The sequence below is a fragment of the Adiantum capillus-veneris genome, chromosome 2 (assembly GCF_014529385.1).
Source record: "Adiantum capillus-veneris isolate H3 chromosome 2, ASM1452938v2, whole genome shotgun sequence".
In the NCBI taxonomy this organism is placed as follows: Eukaryota; Viridiplantae; Streptophyta; class Polypodiopsida; order Polypodiales; family Pteridaceae; genus Adiantum; species Adiantum capillus-veneris.
This window is the reverse complement of record NC_140932.1, coordinates 32,760,020-32,777,970: the sequence shown is the minus strand read 5'-3', so window position 1 is coordinate 32,777,970 and position 17,951 is coordinate 32,760,020. Positions and strand designations below refer to the sequence as shown.

The 17,951-nt window shown below is 44.3% G+C and overlaps 1 protein-coding gene across 1 annotated transcript; it reads left to right on the top strand.

Annotated features, from left to right (window-relative positions):
- The first annotated feature begins 550 nt into the window (after positions 1-550).
- HSP101 (heat shock protein 101) lies at positions 551-5,012 on the top strand. Its single transcript, XM_086484449.1, has 10 exons — positions 551-1,399; positions 1,670-1,839; positions 1,947-2,092; positions 2,192-2,333; positions 2,415-2,596; positions 2,700-2,981; positions 3,079-3,419; positions 3,559-3,838; positions 3,974-4,171; positions 4,418-5,012. The coding sequence occupies exons 1-10, from the start codon at positions 711-713 to the stop codon at positions 4,706-4,708; spliced, it is 2,721 nt and encodes a 906-aa protein (XP_086340575.1). The 5' UTR covers positions 551-710; the 3' UTR covers positions 4,709-5,012.
- The last annotated feature ends 12,939 nt before the right edge of the window (positions 5,013-17,951 follow it).

The window sequence follows — 17,951 nt, the reverse complement described above, 5'->3', positions numbered from 1 at the left end:
CATGTGCGAACAACCCTTTATGTCTTGTAGTCGGAACTTGCTATAATGTAATTAATTGAAGTCTAATATAGTTGGATTTTTGTAAACTTGTTAGTTGCACATCAATGATGAAAGGTCAAACTTTATTGTAACTAGTACGGCCGGCGGCCTTCAGCCGGCTCTCTCTTCTTATTCTTCTCTCTCTCTCTCTCTCTCTCTCTCTCTCTCTCTCTCTCTCTCTCTCTGCGTCGCTGTGTGGCCGTGGGCTGTAGGAAACACTTGCCGCTTCAAGGAGCTCTCGTCACGAGTCAACGAGGGGGGGGGGGGGGGGGGGGGGGGGGGGGGGGGGGGGGGGGATATCTCCCCCTTTTATAATAGTATAGATATAGATAGATTCCAATTTCCTCCTCTCTTCATACCTCCTTTTTTTGTTCCCTCGACTGCGATGCGCAAGAAGAACACAAATCTAGACACATGTTGATTCTTTGCCAGCGTGGGAACCCACTCTAGCACGCGGAAGGCTCTAGAAAAAGTATGAATGTTCGGGATGCTGCTGATTGTGAGCTTCCCCCCACTTCTTCTGAGTCTGCACACACATACATACTAACAACTGCATTTCCAGGCACTCACTCTCATTCCAGAAAACTGCACGCGTCGAGCGGATAATCTACACATTTCTGACTATTGCCATCTTAAGCTCTCACTACAGTTCGCCTTCTCATCGCAGAACGATGAATCCCGAGAAGTTTACTCACAAGACAAATGAAGCTCTGGCTGGCGGACTCGAGCATGCTTTGAACGCGGGGCATGCTCAGTATACCCCCTTGCACTTGGCTCTAGCCCTTGTTTCTGACGCTGGAGGCCTACTTCGACAGGCGGTCACAAATGCTGGCGGTGATCAAGCACCTTCCTCCTTTCAAAGAGTCCTGCAACAGAACCTAAAGAAGCTACCCTCCCAAGATCCTGCTCCTGATGAGGCCCCTGCCAACACTGCCCTTGTCAAGTGCATCCGGAGAGCCCAATCAGCACAAAGGAAGCGAGGCGACTCCCACCTTTCTGTGGATCAGCTTCTGCTTGGCCTCCTTGAAGATTCACAGATTAGTGATTGCCTGAAGGAGGCTGGAGTTTCTTCATCTACGGTGAAGGCAGAGATTGAGAAGACGAGGGGAGAGGGCCAAAAGGTCAGTAGTGCCTCTGGCGATACCAACTTCCAAGCTTTGAAAACCTATGGAAAAGATCTCGTGGAAGATGCTGCCAAGCTTGATCCTGTCATAGGCAGAGATGATGAGATTCGCAGGGTCATTCGCATCCTTTCTAGGAGAACCAAGAACAATCCGGTGCTTATTGGAGAGCCAGGAGTCGGGAAGACTGCAGTGGTGGAAGGCCTTGCTCAGAGAATTGTCAGGGGAGATGTGCCGAGGTATGGCCTGTTATTTCTAAGCACGTGTGTATGTAGGAGTGTACTGTGCGCGCACCACAAACATGCACGTGAGTGCTGGCATGCACACACATGAACGGATGCATGTATGCACTGTATGCATACACAATCATACACATTTCGTACATGCAGATGTATTTCACACATGTATGCAGGAAGGATGTTTAGATATTGTGCTTCGGCAACTTGGTTTAGTTAAGCATTCGAGAGTAATTGGATCTGAAGTTCATGTGGAGTGTCACCTTTTGGCAGTAACTTGTTGGATGTCCGAGTAATAGCTCTGGACATGGGTGCCCTGATCGCTGGGGCAAAGTACCGAGGAGAATTTGAAGAACGGTTGAAAGCTGTTTTGAAGGAAGTAGAGGAAGCGCAAGGAAAAGTGATTCTGTTCATTGATGAAGTACATCTTGTGCTAGGAGCAGGTGAGCATAGTTTGTTGTGAGAAAATTGTAGCTACTAAGCTCTATGAAACTTTGTGTGCAATTGTGATGTCTTGTTTTGTCCTCAAGAGTGGACCGGATTACTGCAGGTCGCACTGAGGGATCAATGGATGCAGCAAACCTATTCAAGCCCATGCTAGCCAGAGGTCAGCTCAGATGTATTGGGGCAACAACCTTAGAAGAGTACAGGAAATACGTCGAAAAAGATGCGGCCTTTGAAAGGCGCTTCCAGCAGGTAATAGGGGAGGATTGGTCATTGCTTCCAGTGTTTACATCTCATGCTATTAACAACAGTGGGTGTGGCTGACTTGCTGTTGCTAACTTGCTGGTGCAGGTATATGTTGCTGAACCGAGTGTAGCAGACACTATTAGTATCCTTCGAGGTCTCAAAGAGAAGTATGAGGGACATCATGGAGTGCGTATAATGGATAGGGCCTTGGTTGTAGCTGCTCAGCTGTCAAGTCGATACATTACTGGTAATGCCTCTCAAATGTGCTAATCAGATAAGCAATTTAGCACCAGTTTAATATATAGCTAAAACTCTTTACTTGGTACAGGTCGACATCTTCCTGATAAGGCGATAGATCTTGTTGATGAGGCATGTGCAAATGTCCGCGTACAACTTGACAGTCAACCGGAGGAAATAGATACTTTAGAAAGGAAAAGGATCCAATTAGAAGTGGAGTTACATGCCTTGGAGAAGGAGAAGGACAAGGCTAGCAAAGCAAGGCTGCTTGAAGTGAGTCTGAGGGCTATTACTCTGTTGATCTTGTGGTTATATGTTATACAAGAAACTTGTTTTGTTGATGCTTGCATGCGCGTGTGTGCGGTTGTCATTTCAGGTTCGAGCTGAGCTTGACAATCTGAGGGACAAGCTACAACCTTTGAAGATGAAACATCAGAAAGAGAAACAAAGAGTCGATGAAATCAGGCGATTGAAACAAAAGCGCGAGGAGGTTTTGCTCAGTTTGCAGGAAGCTGAGAGGAGAATGGATCCTGCCAGAATAGCTGATCTGAAGTATGGTGCCCTGCAAGACATTGAAGCAACAATTCAGAAGATAGAAGCTGACACTGATGATAATAGTATGCTGACAGAAACAGTGGGACCTGATCAAATAGCTGAGGTGTGAATGATGCTTTTGATATGCATGGACTGGTGATAGGCGTTTGACTATGGGGCTCCCGAGTACTGAAGTTGTAAGTATTGCTCATCGTATGCAGGTGGTGGCCCGTTGGACAGGCATTCCTGTGAACCGGCTTGGCCAAAATGAGAAGGAGCGGCTGATGGGCCTTGCTGACCGGTTGCATCAACGAGTAGTGGGGCAAAATGAAGCAGTACAGGCAGTTGCTGAAGCTGTACTCAGATCCCGAGCTGGATTAGGTCGGCCCCAGCAGCCTACCGGATCATTCTTATTCTTAGGACCTACAGGAGTTGGTAAAACAGAATTGGCGAAAGCGTTGGCTGAACAACTCTTTGATAGTGAGAATCAGCTTGTGCGTATTGACATGTCCGAGTACATGGAACAGCATTCTGTTGCAAGATTGATTGGTGCTCCACCAGGGTAAGTGCTGGCACACGAAGTCTATTTTATACATTGTAGTCTGTAATAAGGCCTTCGTTGTCTTCTAGATTGTGCATGTGGTTGTATGCTAGTGATTGTGCAAGGCCATTCTTTTCTATTGAGGACTCTTGGATTTTAGGTACGTTGGACACGAAGAAGGTGGACAATTAACAGAAGCTGTGAGAAGGAGGCCATACAGTGTTGTGCTTTTCGATGAGGTTGAGAAAGCGCACCCATCAGTATTCAATACTCTGTTGCAAATGCTGGATGATGGACGCTTGACTGATGGACAAGGGCGTACAGTCAACTTTTCAAATACAGTGGTGATATTAACTTCAAATCTTGGTGCTGAACACCTACTTGCTGGATTGGTTGGGCAACAAACAATGCAAGTTGCAAAAGACAATGTGATGATGGAGGTACCAAAACACTCCTTTATTGAATCTACGCGCAAACTTATTTCTGCTGCCTTATTCACAGAAAGTTACAGAACCTTGGTACTTATACATGGAGCTGCTGATGATATTGTTTCTGACTTTGTTTACTCTATGCAGGTTCGGAGGCACTTCAGGCCAGAGCTACTGAATAGGTTAGATGAGATTGTTGTTTTTGAGCCTCTCTCTCTTGAGCAGCTTCGGAAGGTGGCACGCTTGCAGATGAAAGATGTGGCTCTGCGATTGGCAGAAAGAGGAGTTGCGCTAGCTGTCACTGATGCTGCTTTAGATCTTGTGCTAACTGAATCTTATGACCCAGTAAGTTGTCGATTTTGTTTAGAAGTTATAAATGTTCTTGCTTGGATGGTATTACCAGCTTTGTGGAAATGAGCCGTCGATTAATTAACAACTCTGTATAATGTTAGATTTGAGGGCCTCTGTTGTGAATGTCTTAGTGACTTTGTTTTGTGGTTAGTGTGTTCCAATATCAAGTGGTATAGTTATGCTATGCCTTGTGATAGATAATTTGTTAGTCAAATTCTAATTGGAAGACTGGCTAAACAGGTTTATGGTGCAAGACCTCTTCGGCGATGGTTGGAACGCAGAGTAGTTACCCAACTCTCCCACATGCTAATAAATGATGTAATTGATGATAACTCCACAGTCTATATCGATGCAGCACCAGGGAAAAAGGAGCTCAGCTATCGTGTTGAAAAATCCGGTGGCTTCGTTGATGCTGCAACTGGGCAGAAATCTGATATCTTAATCGGACTGGGGAATGCAAATTCTGAACCCCATGGCAACAAGAAATTCAGAATTGAAGAGATTGAGAGTGATGATGATATGCAAGATTGAGGAAAGAAATGTAGGTTTTGATCTGAAAGCTTGTGGAAGCCCAAGTTTGTAGCATGGTGGCTGCAAATGACGGTGCGAGGTTGTTCTCCAAAATAAGTAAAATTGAAGCTGTAACAGAAATAGAACCAACTCCAAAACTTCTCTCTCTCTCTTTCAAATATATAGATGGTTTTTCACCATCTCTCTCTCTCTATGGATGGTTTTTACTTCGGTAAAAACCATCCATAGATGGTTTTGAGAGAGATGAAATGAAATGAAATGTTTGTCTTCAAAAGAGCAAAATTACCTAAGCGTTACAATGTAATGAATCTGATATCAAGTCAGAGTAAGAAAATGAAATGACAAACTGATAAAATGATAAAATAAAAGTACTACGGGATCATGAATTGGTAGGTGTGAACTAAGCACCTAGCCGGGGGTAGCTAAAGCACAAGTCACAAGAGCTCCGACATAGGTCGCTGGCGGGTCTCATCAATCTCCTCCATGGACAGCTGGGGCATGGACAGTAGTCTGATTGAGCGTAGTGCATGTTGGGCCAAAGTAGTTCAAGTCCTCTGATGTAGCCCCCGTCGATGTTGTGTAGTGCTTTGCAATTGTCGGCGTCTCGATCTCCCTAGCTTAAGTTGCTTGGTCGATTAATGTACCTTTGGTGTGAAGCGACAAGATTTGTTGTGGTAGTAGCTCCTCTGGGTGTCCAGTCTTTGCTCTAAAGAAGTCTATGACGTGTCTATGGGACTGGCTAGCCTCTCCTCTCATCAGGTTCTCTTTGTGTCTGTGCAGCTCGAGCAGCAACAAACCTAGGCATCTTTGATCCTTTTACCTCATGACTTTGGAGAGTGGTCCAAAGTCCTCTAAACAAGCAATGGAAGCGGCATCGTATGTCGTAGTAGACGGGGTAGTGGCATGTGTAGTGTAACTCTTGTCTCGGGCTCCATGTTATACAGGGTGCATGTCTCGGCCTCTGTTGGCACTCCGCTCTATCTCCCAGTCTCGATCCATAGCTGGTGTGAAGATGTGCGCATCTGGCCAATAGCACACCGTATCCCATGAGACAAATGGGTGTCCATGTATCTGGGCCTCGTGACAAAACCGTCTGTCGGAAACTGGAGAAGCTCTCTGTAGAAAGCCATCTTCGTGCCCAACTCCTTTGCTGGTTGTACCCATGTCCTCGTGGTGTCTAGTTGATCAGGTCTTGGCGGATGAGCTTGGTGGTCTCAGACGATGAGCTTGGTGGTCTCGGATTGTGTAAGAGTCAAGGAGGGTGCATCCAGTGAGTATTGGAAGGGGGGCAATCTGTCTATATTGAATCCATGCACTTGGAACCATGTCGTCATCTCCCCATACCGGCATGCTGTGGCTCCTTGCTTGACTAACTGTCGAGAGGACTAAAGTGCAAGGTGGACGTATTTGTCTTTGGGAAGTTCCCACAAGCGGTGTAGGAAGGAAACAAATCTGGTGAGCGCCTCAACTACTAGTGGGGGGGCAACTAGCTCTGTTCGGATAGTGGCACGTGTTACTGAAGCCTCGGCTCTAATGAGTCGTGAGATATGGTGACCAGAGGCTTCCCCATGTCCCTTCATCCATCATTATGACCTGTTCTCCCGTGATGATCCAATGAAGGCCCCCATATCTCAGTTCCATAGAGCAATACAAAAGCCACTAAAGTGTCAAAAGAGCTAGAGCTTCGTCCGAGGCTCCTGAATCTGAACTTGTGAACACATCCTCTCTAGTATCCGCAATGCTGAATGAACTCTGGTAAATCTAGTCTCTGCTACTCTCCTCAAAAAAATGCTGGTCCACTAAAAACCACTTCAGGTAAGTGTAAGCATTTGTATATTCCACTGTCCCTTGGCCTTATGCGAATGCGGGCGGTGACCTGCTGATCCACTATGGGGTGGTATTAAATACCATGACCTTGGTTTTACCAAGATTGACAGACAAGCCTCTCATGTGCAAACCTATGCAAAGCATCCAAGTGACTTTGCATCCCCTTCGGAGAGTTGGAGATCCAACACAATATCATCAGCATATAACAATAGCGGAAGCCATGTCCCTGCCAGCGGTGCACCTCTATCATATCTCTCTCAATGTAGTCAGAAACCTAATTCACATACATACCAAATAGAGTAGGAGAGAGCGGGCATCCTTGCTTCACCCCAATAGTGGAGTAAACCGGTGTAGATAGACCCTCTGAGGTGCGTACATGCCCTATTATTGATCTGTATAGAGCCATGATCCCCAAATGAGCTCTATGGATACTTCCATCTCCTATAATCTGCGCATCAATTTAGCTCTGGGTGCTGTGTCCAATGCTTTGCGAAATTCCACAAAGCTACAATAGATCCGTCTCCTCGGGATTTGCCGTCCTCGCTGATGGCCCTGAGTGTCAAAATATGGGCAGGAGTGAAAAAAAAAAAACCTCTCTTGAACCCTACCTGCCCAATAGCATGCATTCCCTCCCTCTCTGCCCATCTACTCAGTTGTTGCTCAAGTATGGATGCGTACAACCGTGCCAATGTGTGTTCAATCATGATAGTGCGTTAATTTCTAGGCTCCATAGGGTCTCTTGACTTGAAGATAGGTACGATCGTAGACAGGCTCCAAGTACCAGGCAAGCCCTCACACACGACACGGTTAAACATAAATGCTAGAAGTTTTGCTAGTAGATCTCTTGTATGCATGAAATGCTTAGCCACTAAGCCGTCATGATCATATGCTCTCCCAGTCTTCACCCTGTCAATGGCCTTCTTCACCATATCAATGGTGAAAAAAGCACATGTGTGTGGGCATGGATCCGGCGGGGGGGGGGGGGGGGGGGGGGGGGGGGGTATATGGAAGGGGCTGTTGTCCAAAAATTGTGTACAAAGATGATGCGTACCGACCGCACGTCTATAGAGGTAATGGCAGGGGGGGGGGGGGGGGGGGGGGGGGACTGCTCATGAAAGAGCCTTCATGCCTCACGCGAGTCCTGACTCGATAATAACTGGTATAGCTCCTACTCTAGTCGAGCAAAAAATGCTCTCTTCTTCCGCCACACTAGGCGTCGCAAGTCAATCTGTGAATGTCTGTGTGATGTCTCCCAAAGCACTTCCCTCTGAAGTCTAGAGAGAGAGAGAGAGAGAGAGAGAGAGAGAGAGAGAGAGAGAGAGAGAGAGACCCTTTCAGACATAATTGACAGCTGGAGTCCTGTAACACAAGGCTGTCGATTCCCATGGCTCCTTTAGTACCCCCCCCCCCCCCCCCCCCCTTCTCTTCTACCTCTATGCTAAGAGCATCAACAAGATGATACTGACTTGGGGAGGTTCAGTTGTGTTGCCTTGCCTCTCACATTGCTCATCCCCTGTCAATTCTGTTGCTTGGTCTCTTCCCATGGGCTACCATCGCCCTGCACTTGGTTAGCAGTTTGCAGCATTGGGTGTCTGCAAGCTCATGTACATCCATTACTCATTGAAACTATGACCTTCACTTCCATTTTTCCTCTGGTAACCCTATTCCTATGTGCTCAGAAAATCTGAACTTTGTGGAGGGGCAAAGCGAGGAAAACCCTTGGCCTAAGTTGGTTGCCCATACACTACCATCTTGAAAAAATTGATACAAGCAACTTCAAGACACGATCGTTATTGGCCTCTGCCATGATCCTAGCCCCTTTGGCTGCACTTAGAAATTGGATTACTAACAACCTCTTTCCATATGGTATAATGGAGCTTACCACATAAGGAAGTCAAGGTGTGTTTACTGTAAATATGTGAATGAGAGAAATAACTTTAGAAAATAAATACTTTGTTAGCGTGATTTACGCATGAATGAATGAAACTAATGTACTTTTTGTTATTTTAAAAAAATCCCAAGCGTCTTTACTTCAAAAGTCATTCACACCATGTCCTTCGTAATATTTTCACTTAGACTATTACGAAAAAAATATCACTAAAAGATTAACCACCATCAATTGACTTGCCTGTGCCTGCAAAAATTAAACATAGTTAAAAAAAAAAAAACAAAGCATAGTGGCAAACATATAGTAAATTGTGGAAAAATTAAAACATAGTATGACCTGTTGGGGTGGTAAAGCCCAATGTGCCGCGCCTAAGTGTTGGGCGGTCGGAGACTAACCGGGAACTAACACTGACCATTCATTCGATACAAAAGAATAAGAACTCATAACCTTAACACTATTGTGTTTGGAGTCCACCCAAACCTGTGTCTCCTCTCTTCTCCATTGCTGCATGCACACACACACACACACACGCTCTCGCACGCGCTTTTCAACTGGTATCAGAGCTCAGGGATTGGGAGCACCATTGGAGCTCAGCGGGGAGGCGAGCGAAGAAGCAACAAAAACTGCAGCACGTTTTTGCAGATCTATTTTGGCCTACCAAAACATCTCCATTTAAGCCAATTCCCACTAGGTTAAGCGGTTTTTCATCCTCTTCAACTTTGCAGAAGAAAGTTTTCTCAAAATCTTCACCAATTTCTAGATACATCACTCAGACTGCCTGTAGGTTGTGAAGTAGAAGCTGCAGATTTTTACAAATCTGTTTTGATTTGTAAAAACAACTTATTTCAAGTCTATTCCCTCCACCTCCAACTGTTTTCGCGTGGTCTACAACTTTGCAGAAGGGAATTTCTGCAAATTTTGCACAGTTTGAGAGATATTCAGTTCAGACAGCAGGGTGGTCTACCCTCGTCGATTCTTCTCCGTACAGGTTTTCATTGCAGGTTCTTTCTGTAATGTCTATCACATGCATATTTGATATAAGGTCTTGAGGGTCTGTTATGTCAGACAAACCACCGCAACGGTTACAGAAAAGGGTTTCTGTGGTTGATGTAAGATCTTATGCGGTTTATGTATTGTGATGGAAATATGCAAAGCCTATTGTTGAGGGTTGCGGTAAGGTTTTATTGAGCTGGGGGATTCTCAAATGTGGAGTTCCTTTTGGTGATACACGTTTTGGAGCAAGCCCCCGGCATCCCCATAGTTTCGGCATCGACATAGGATGTATGTTTATGCGGTTAGTACAGTATTGGTGTGCATCTGTTGATCCGCCATTGTTGGCATTGTTGTCATCTTTATGCGTATGCCTTTGACAGTGTTCAGTTGGTCAGTGACACTCTTCTAGAGTTGGAGACATTGACAGTGAGTTCTTTGAGATTTTATCTTTGTCGGGTTAGCCACTTTGATCAACATTCCAGTCATTGTACACATTTGTTTTGGGTTTAGAAGTCAGTTTTGCAGAGGAGACTCTACCGAAAATTTTTAGGTTTTCTATCATCTTCTTTAGTGGAGCGGACCTATCACTTTTGTTTCTTGTCGAGTGATGGCTTCATCATCGGAGAACTCTTTGTTCAACATTGAGAAGTTAGATGTCACTAACTTCCCATTTTGGAAGGAACAAATTTACAATGTCTTAGTACAGAAGAAGCTCATCCAGCTGATAAAGATGAAAGGGATAAAGCCTGAGGATATGGATGAGTATGATTGGCAGGAGTTGGATGAGCTTGCCAGGTCCACCATCATGCTGACTTTGTGAAAGAATGTGTACTTCAATGTGAACATGGAAAATACTAGTTATGAGCCGTGGAAGAAGTTATGTGACCTATATGAGAAGCAAAGTGCAGCATCACATGTTTATTGGCTGAAAAAGTTAGTTGATTTGAAGATGGATGAGGGCACACCCATGTGAAACCATCTCAATGAGTTCAACACAATTTTCAGTCAGCTTTCTGCACAGGGAGTCAATTTTGACAATTCGGTCAAAGCAATGTTCTTGCTAGTTACGCTGCCAGAAAGTTGGGATACTTTTCGCACAGCCATAAGTAACTCAACACCTCCTGATGGTTCAACATGTGCTGATGTTGAGGGCAATTTGCTTATTGAAGAGGTTAGCAGGAAGAATCTTGATACTTTTCGAGGTACTAGCAATGCTCTCGTTGTTCGTGGTCGATCACAAGAAAAGGGCAAGCAAAATTAGAGAGGAAAATCTCGTCGCAAATCACGTGGCCGAAAAGGCATTGAGTGCTATCATTGTCACAAAAAGGGTCATATGAAGAAAGACTGTCGAAAGTGGAAATAAGAGAAAGTGAAAACAAGAAAGATTGTCGAAAGTGGAAACAAGAGAAAGGTAAAGACAAGAAGTCGGAAGAAGGCAAGACTAAGGAAAGCAGTATAAAGATTGAAGAGATCAACAATGTTTTTGTTGAAGATTCTGATGGAGATATTTATCTCACATCTGCCATGGATTCAGCATTTTTGGTTGCCACTAATGACTATGCTTTACAAGATTGGGTTATTGACTCAGGTACATCGTTTCATGTGACTCCTCACAGAGAGTGGTTCGGTACATATGATGCAGCCCGTAAAGGTCGTGTTCATCTTGGAAATGATTTTGCTTGCGACATAGTTGGTGTCGGCGATGTGCAACTAAAATTTCAGAATGGTTCTTCATTCATGCTCAACAATGTGAGACATGTGCCGAAGCTTACCAAAAGCTTGATTAGTATAGGACAATTGGATGACGCAGGATATTACTGCACATTTGGTGATAGTTTGTGGAAGATCACCAAAGGTTCTTTAGTGGTAGCACATGGTTCAGAGTCTAGGACTTTGTACATGCTACATGTATCTAAGGTTAAAAGCCATGTAATTTGTGTAACCGAGCAACCAAGTGTTTCTTTGTGGCATCGCCGGTTAGGACATATGTCTCAAAAGGGAGTGAAAATCTTAACTCGTGTTGGTTATGTGTCTGGCTTCAATTTCTCAGACTTTTCAATTTGTGAGCATTGTCTTTATGGTAAACAAACACAGTCACCACACAAAAGGGGAAGCACTCGAAAAAATGAGCCACTAGAGTTAGTGCATAGTGATGTCTGTGGACCTATGCCTAACGTATCCATGGGAGTTTCATTGTACTTTGTTACATTCATTGATGCTTTCTCAAGGAAAGTGTGGGTATATCCTCTCAAGAAGAAGGATAAAGTTCTTTCAAAATTTCAGAATTTTGTGGCATTAGTGGAGAATCAGTCTGGCAAGAAAGTAAAGTTCTTGAGGTCAGACAATGGTGGTGAGTATGTCACTAAAGCCTTTTAGAATTTTTGTGATTCCAAAGGCATTAAAAGAGCGTTGACTGCTCCATATAACCCTCCACAAAATGGTGTTGCTGAGAGGATGAACCGTATCATACAAGAGAAGTTATGTAGCATGTTGTCTAATGCAGAGTTGCCTAATGGATTTTGGACGGAAGCGTTAGCAACTGTTGTCCGTCTTATTAATAGATCTCCTAACAAGGCTTTAGATGAGAAGGTACCTGAAGAGCTTTGGTCTGGGAAGCCACCTTCTTACAAGCATCTTAGAGTCTTTGGCTGTGAAGCGTATTGCCATGTTCCAAAGGAGTTTCGAAGCAATTTGGCTCCTAAGTCAAAAAAATGCGTATTTCTTGGCTATGGCAATCCTGGCAAGATGGGATTTCGGTTATGGGATCCTGAATCTAAAAAGATAGTTCGCAGTAATGACGTATACTTCAACAAAGAAAAGATGCATAAGAAGCCTGTGCATATAGTGGAGGTTAGGAGAGTTATCTTCCAAGAAGATGGAATTGTCCACAATAGGGATGAAGTGCGTAATGTCAGACAACGAGTACAGAATCCTCCTGCAGTACAAGATGTTGCTGAGGAACAACCAGCTCAAGCAGTTATTAGAAGGTCTACAAGAGTTTCAAGGCCTCCTGATAGATTTACTCCCTCATTGGACTACATTATGCTGACAGATTGCAGAGAGCCTACCTGCTATAAGGAAGCCATGTCAATGGATGACAAGGAAAAGTGGGAGAAAGCTATGTAATCAGAAATGGACTCGTTGTATAAGAATCAAACTTGGAAGTTGGTTCGGTTGCCGAAAGGTAAAAAGGCATTACCATGAAAATGGGTGTACAAGCAAAAAATTACACCTCATGATAATAAACCCAAGTACAAGGCACGACTTGTTGCTAAAGGATTTAAGCAGCACAACAGTGTATTGACTTTGATGAGATCTTTTCTCCGGTTGCCAAGATGACTACTCTGTGGTGTGTACTTGTGTTGGTTACTAAAGACGACATGGAACTTGACCAGATGGATGTCAAGACGATGTTCTTGCATGGTGATCTTCAAGAAGAAGTTTATATGAAGCAGCCAGAAGGTTTTGTTGAGAAGGGCAATGAAGACTTGGTGTGTCAGTTAGAAAATACTCTTTATGGTCTAAAACAGTCATCAAGGGAGTGGTATCGTAAGTTCTACTCGTTCATGCTCTCTCAAGGCTACAAACATAGCAATATGGACCATTACCTCTACACTAAGCGAGCTAACGATGGTAGTTTGCTAATTTTGGTCCTTTATGTGGATGATATGTCAATTGCCGAGAAATGCAAGGATGAGATTTCAGCCTTGAAGTCAGAGTTACATGCAAACTTTGAAATGAAAGACATGGGTAAGCAAGCCATATCCTTGGCATGCGCATTAAGCGAGACAGATGCCAGAAATTGGTCTATTTGTCTCAGTCTGAGTACATTGCTAAAGTGCTCAAGCGTTTCAATATGGAGAAGGGGAAGGCATTGAGTACTCCATTGCCTCCATATGTGAAACTTTCTAAAAATGATTTTCGTAAGTCTGAAGAGGAAAAGGTTGAAATGGCACAAGTGCCTTATTCATCTGCAGTTGGGAGTTTGATGTATGCTATGATTGCTACACGTCTTGATATTGATTTTATAGTGGGAGTTGTTAGCAGATATATGCCAAATCCAGGCAAGAAACATTGCGAGGCAGGGGTTATGCCATATTTGAATGGTACAAAAGACATGTGCATTTGCTTTGGAAGAAAGGAAGCATATGTAATTGGTTACACGGATGCAGATTATGCAGGAGACTTGGACAAGAGAAGGTCCACTTCAGGCTATGCTTTTGAATTCACTGGAGGTGCAGTTTCATGGCGATCTTGTTTGCAAGATTGTGTTACCTTGTCTACTACAGAGGCTGAATATGTTGCAGCTTTAGAAGCTTGCAAGGAAGCTATATGGCTTGGTTGGTTGGTGGGAGACTTGGGAATCAATGTTGAGATGCCTGTGTTACATTTTGATAGCCAAAGTGCTATACAATTGGCAAAGAATCCAGTGTTTCATGCAAAGACAAAGCATGTGGATGTGAAGTATCACTTCATTCGTGAGGTGCTTGAAGACAAGCAATTGCATCTTGCCAAGATTCACACCACTGATCCCGCTTATCTTCTAACAAAGGGCTTACCTTCAGAGCGGTTTGCACATTGACGGGCACTTATGAGCATTGGGTAGATGATCATGGTCATTGTCTACCTGTATTGTATATATATATATATATATATATATATATATACATTGTCACCCCAGCTTAAAGGCACATTGTCCTTTAAGTGGGAGGTTTTTGGGGTGGTAAAGCCCAATGTGCCACGCTTGAGTGTTGGGCGGTCGGAGACTAACCAGGAACTAACACTGACCATTCATTCTATACAAAAGAATAAGGACTCATAACCCTAACACTATTGTGTTTGGAGTCCACCCAAACCTATGTCTCCTCTCTTCTCCATTGTTGCGCGCGCGCACACACACACACACACACACACACACACACACACACACACACACACACACACACACACACACACACACACACACACACACACACACACACACACACACACACACACGCTCGCACGCGCTCTTCATGACCAACCAATAAGTTTAGGTGTGCCATTACATAGAGTGTAAGTTAATATGGAGTAATCAATATAAGTTGGGATTTAGGTTCCTGGTGGTCGCAAATCTTGTGGGAGTTGCGCTCCTGGGACGTGTGCAGGTGGGGATTCCATGGGCAGTGTGGAAAATAGTGGTTGATAGAGCGGTTCCAAATTGGAACTATGGCTGAAGGTCTACTCGGAGCAGCAGATGGCACAATTGACTCTTAGTGACGTCGTAAAGGAGACGAGGGTGGCTGTGACTATGCACTATGTGATACCTCGCCCACATGAAGAGTCGAACCTATACCAATAGGAAGCCGTTGCTATGGTTGAATACGTGTCAGAAATAATTTTTATCCCGGTCAATGCTGATGCAATGTTGTTGTAGACACTCGCATTCCATTGCCAAGCCATCAAAACCTGCAAGACTATCTAAAACTGCATCCCCAACCTTTGTGAAGGTACCCAAAAACAATCTCTTTACCAAAGCACAAACATTTGCTGACATTTCAATGGCACATTAGCGGACTGATTCAACAACAAAAATCGAGCATAAAAGTGTTCTCCTTGACTTACCGAGCAAATAACTCACTTTTCTTTACTCTAGGCCAAAATGGTGCTCCAAGGACATCTAGCGTCCATGGAAAGTCCCGTAGTGGCTCTTGAATCATTGCACAATTAAACTCAAACCCATCATTGTCATCTGTCACATATCCTGCTTCACGATCTTATAGTGGAATCACTTGAAGCTCCTACTATACATAAATACCATGCAAAAGAAGATTGAGTGAGTGCTTATCAAGTTCAAAGTGGATGCCAAAGTGACATAAACTCACTCAGAAGAAATCTTTGGATCCATGATAGCCTTCCGTAGATGGCATACATCAACAAGTACTGTGAAATGTACCGGGACTACCCCAACACTTATAATTTTTGCCATTTGTGTGTTAGAGTGAGCCGAAACTGTGTCAAACACAAAATTTAATGAAATGTTAGGTACCACAATTTTGTTGTTGTAAAAGAAAATCATTTGTTTGTGGTGGCATTTCTTACCTAGTAGAAAGGAGTCAAGTGGTTCGGGTGGCGAATAGAAATTGGGTGGTTTTCCTCGCTTTGTCCAGTAGCAATGGATATGGTTTGCTCAGGATCTCGAGATCTCAAAGCTTGGGAATAACTAGATCTTCGTGACTCCAAGTGACATTTGGAATCACCTTGCTCATAATCTGACCTGCCACCTTCATGCTCGCTCCTTTCACTCTGAAACTCCTCCGAGAACTCTAAAAAATCACTGATGACCGGTCGTCCTCTCTTCTTACCTTGTTTAGGTCTGTCCACTGTAATTTTTGGGCTTCAATGTCCTAGGGAAAATAGCATCGATGGGAGGTTGAGTGATGGTGACACTTTTGCTTTTGCCCTTACCCTTGACAACCACGGAATTACTCGAGAGTCAAAGTGGATGCCAAAGTGACATAAACTCACTTAGAAGAAATCTTTGGATCCATGATAGCCTTCCATAGATGGCATACATCAGCAAGTACTACGAAATGTATTGGGAATACCCCAACACTTATAATTTTTGCCATTTGTGTGTCAGAGTGAGCCAAAACTGTGTCAAACACAAAATTTACTGAAATGTTAGGTACCACAATTTGGTTGTTGTAAAAGAAAATCATTTTTTTGTGGTGGCATTTCTTACCTAGTAGAAAGGAGTCAAGTAGTTCGGGTGGGCGAATAGAAATTGGGTGGTTTCCCTCGCTTTCTCCAGTAGCAATGGATATGGTTTTCTCGAGATCTCGGGATCTCAAAGCTTGGGAAGAACTAGATCTTTGTGACTCTAAGTGACGTTTGGAATCACCTTGCTCATAATCTGAATCTCCACCTTCATGCTCGCTCCTTTCGCTCTGAAATTCCTCCGAGAACTCTAAAAAAGCACTGATAATTGGTCGTTCTCTCGTCTTACCTTGTTTAGGTTTGTCCATTGTAATTTTTGGGCTGCGATATCCTAGGGAAAATGGCATCGGTGGGAGGCTGAGTGATGGTGTCACTTTTGTTTTTGCCCTTATCCTTAACAACCACGGAATTACCCTCTCGAGTAATGTGCAGAGGAATTTCTTCTTGGGTGATTTTGGTGGTCCACGTGTTTGGACTGTTTTCTTGTTAAAATTGGCATTTTTTAAATTAGTTAGGGTGCTTATGGCTCCAAAGGAATGATGAAAGGTAAAAGTAAGAGAAGAGGTTTGAAGGTGTGGGAAGAGGTTTCAGAGAAATGGAATAAGAGAGAGTGGGAGGAGAAGGTTTCTAAAGGTGTGAGGCAATGAAAAAAAAAAGATTCCTTTTCAAAGAGATAGAGATCACTAAAGCTTAAGAAAGAGTAAAAGTATGGAGAAGATAAAGAAGATAAAGTAAGCTCTTATAGGCAAGAAAAAGGGGGGAGGGAGGGATGAGGGGTAGGCGGCGCGGTGGTGGGGTCAAGGAGGTAGGACTGGCGTGCGCAAGGGCACGGGCGGGTAGGGGGTGCGAGCACATGGGGCGAGCACGAGCATGGGCGTGGGCACATGGACGGAGGCAGGGGGTCAACGAGGGCAAAGAGGGACCGCGTCCATGTGGCAGTCCATGTAGATTGCGGATCACCCGCAGTCCACGTGGACTGCCATGTGGCTGCCCCCTGTCGTCACTCCATCCCCGCCACCCCGCAACGCTTGTCCCTAGCCCCGCCTCGCCCCGCCCCCTGTCTCCAGTCCCTGCCCCCATCCTCTCTCTCTCTCTCTCTCTCTCTCTCTCTCTCTCTTTCCAATCCCGTGGGAGTTAGCTCTATGCGGACGCACGGGGTTGGGAAGAGAGAGAGAGAGAGAGAGAGAGAGAGAGAGAGAGAGATTTTATTATTTTCCTCGGAGGTCAAATATGACCTATAGGACCAAAGTTACATGTGATGTAGTGTGTGTATGGCTGATGAGTGACTCTCGATGCTCCAAAATTCTGGTGATGAGAGTCGCAATGGAGAGCCCACACTGTGGTTGGGAGAGGAAAGTGTGTAGGTCTAAGTGATGGCTAAAAATGTGAGAGAAGCAAGTTTGGATGTGACCAAAAACTGAGAGAGAGAGAGAGAGAGAGAGAGAGAGAGAGAGAGAGAGAGAGAGAGAGAGAGAGATCCCTATCTCGCATCGAAGGAAATGGGAGCTAAGCTGAATGGTTGTGATAGTACGTATCATCGACAAGGGGATAGGCTCAAGCATATAAGTGTGAGTACGATTTCCTCTTTCAGCAAAGAACATGGTTTTGTAGTTGGGGGAAATATAGGTGGTGTAATGTATGAAACATGACCCACCAGATTTCTCCCAAGTCGTAATGCATTGACGTTGTAGAAAAGCTTCATTCACTTGGGAGTCATTTGAAGCATCAACCCACTTCTTTATGTCTTGCATCCATCCCGTGCTCAAGATCTTCCTTTTATGCGTCTTTTGAAATTTTTTGCTTGCTTCCCATGCAATTGTAGGGAGTCTATGTGAG

Coding starts and splice junctions, on each gene's coding strand:
- HSP101 (XM_086484449.1), top strand. CDS start 711: ATGAATCCCGAGAAGTTTACTCACAAGACAAATGAAGCTCTGGCTGGC. Junction 1,840..1,946: donor ACATCTTGTGCTAGGAGCAG/GTGAGCATAGTT, acceptor GGATTACTGCAG/GTCGCACTGAGGGATCAATG. Junction 2,982..3,078: donor GACCTGATCAAATAGCTGAG/GTGTGAATGATG, acceptor CATCGTATGCAG/GTGGTGGCCCGTTGGACAGG.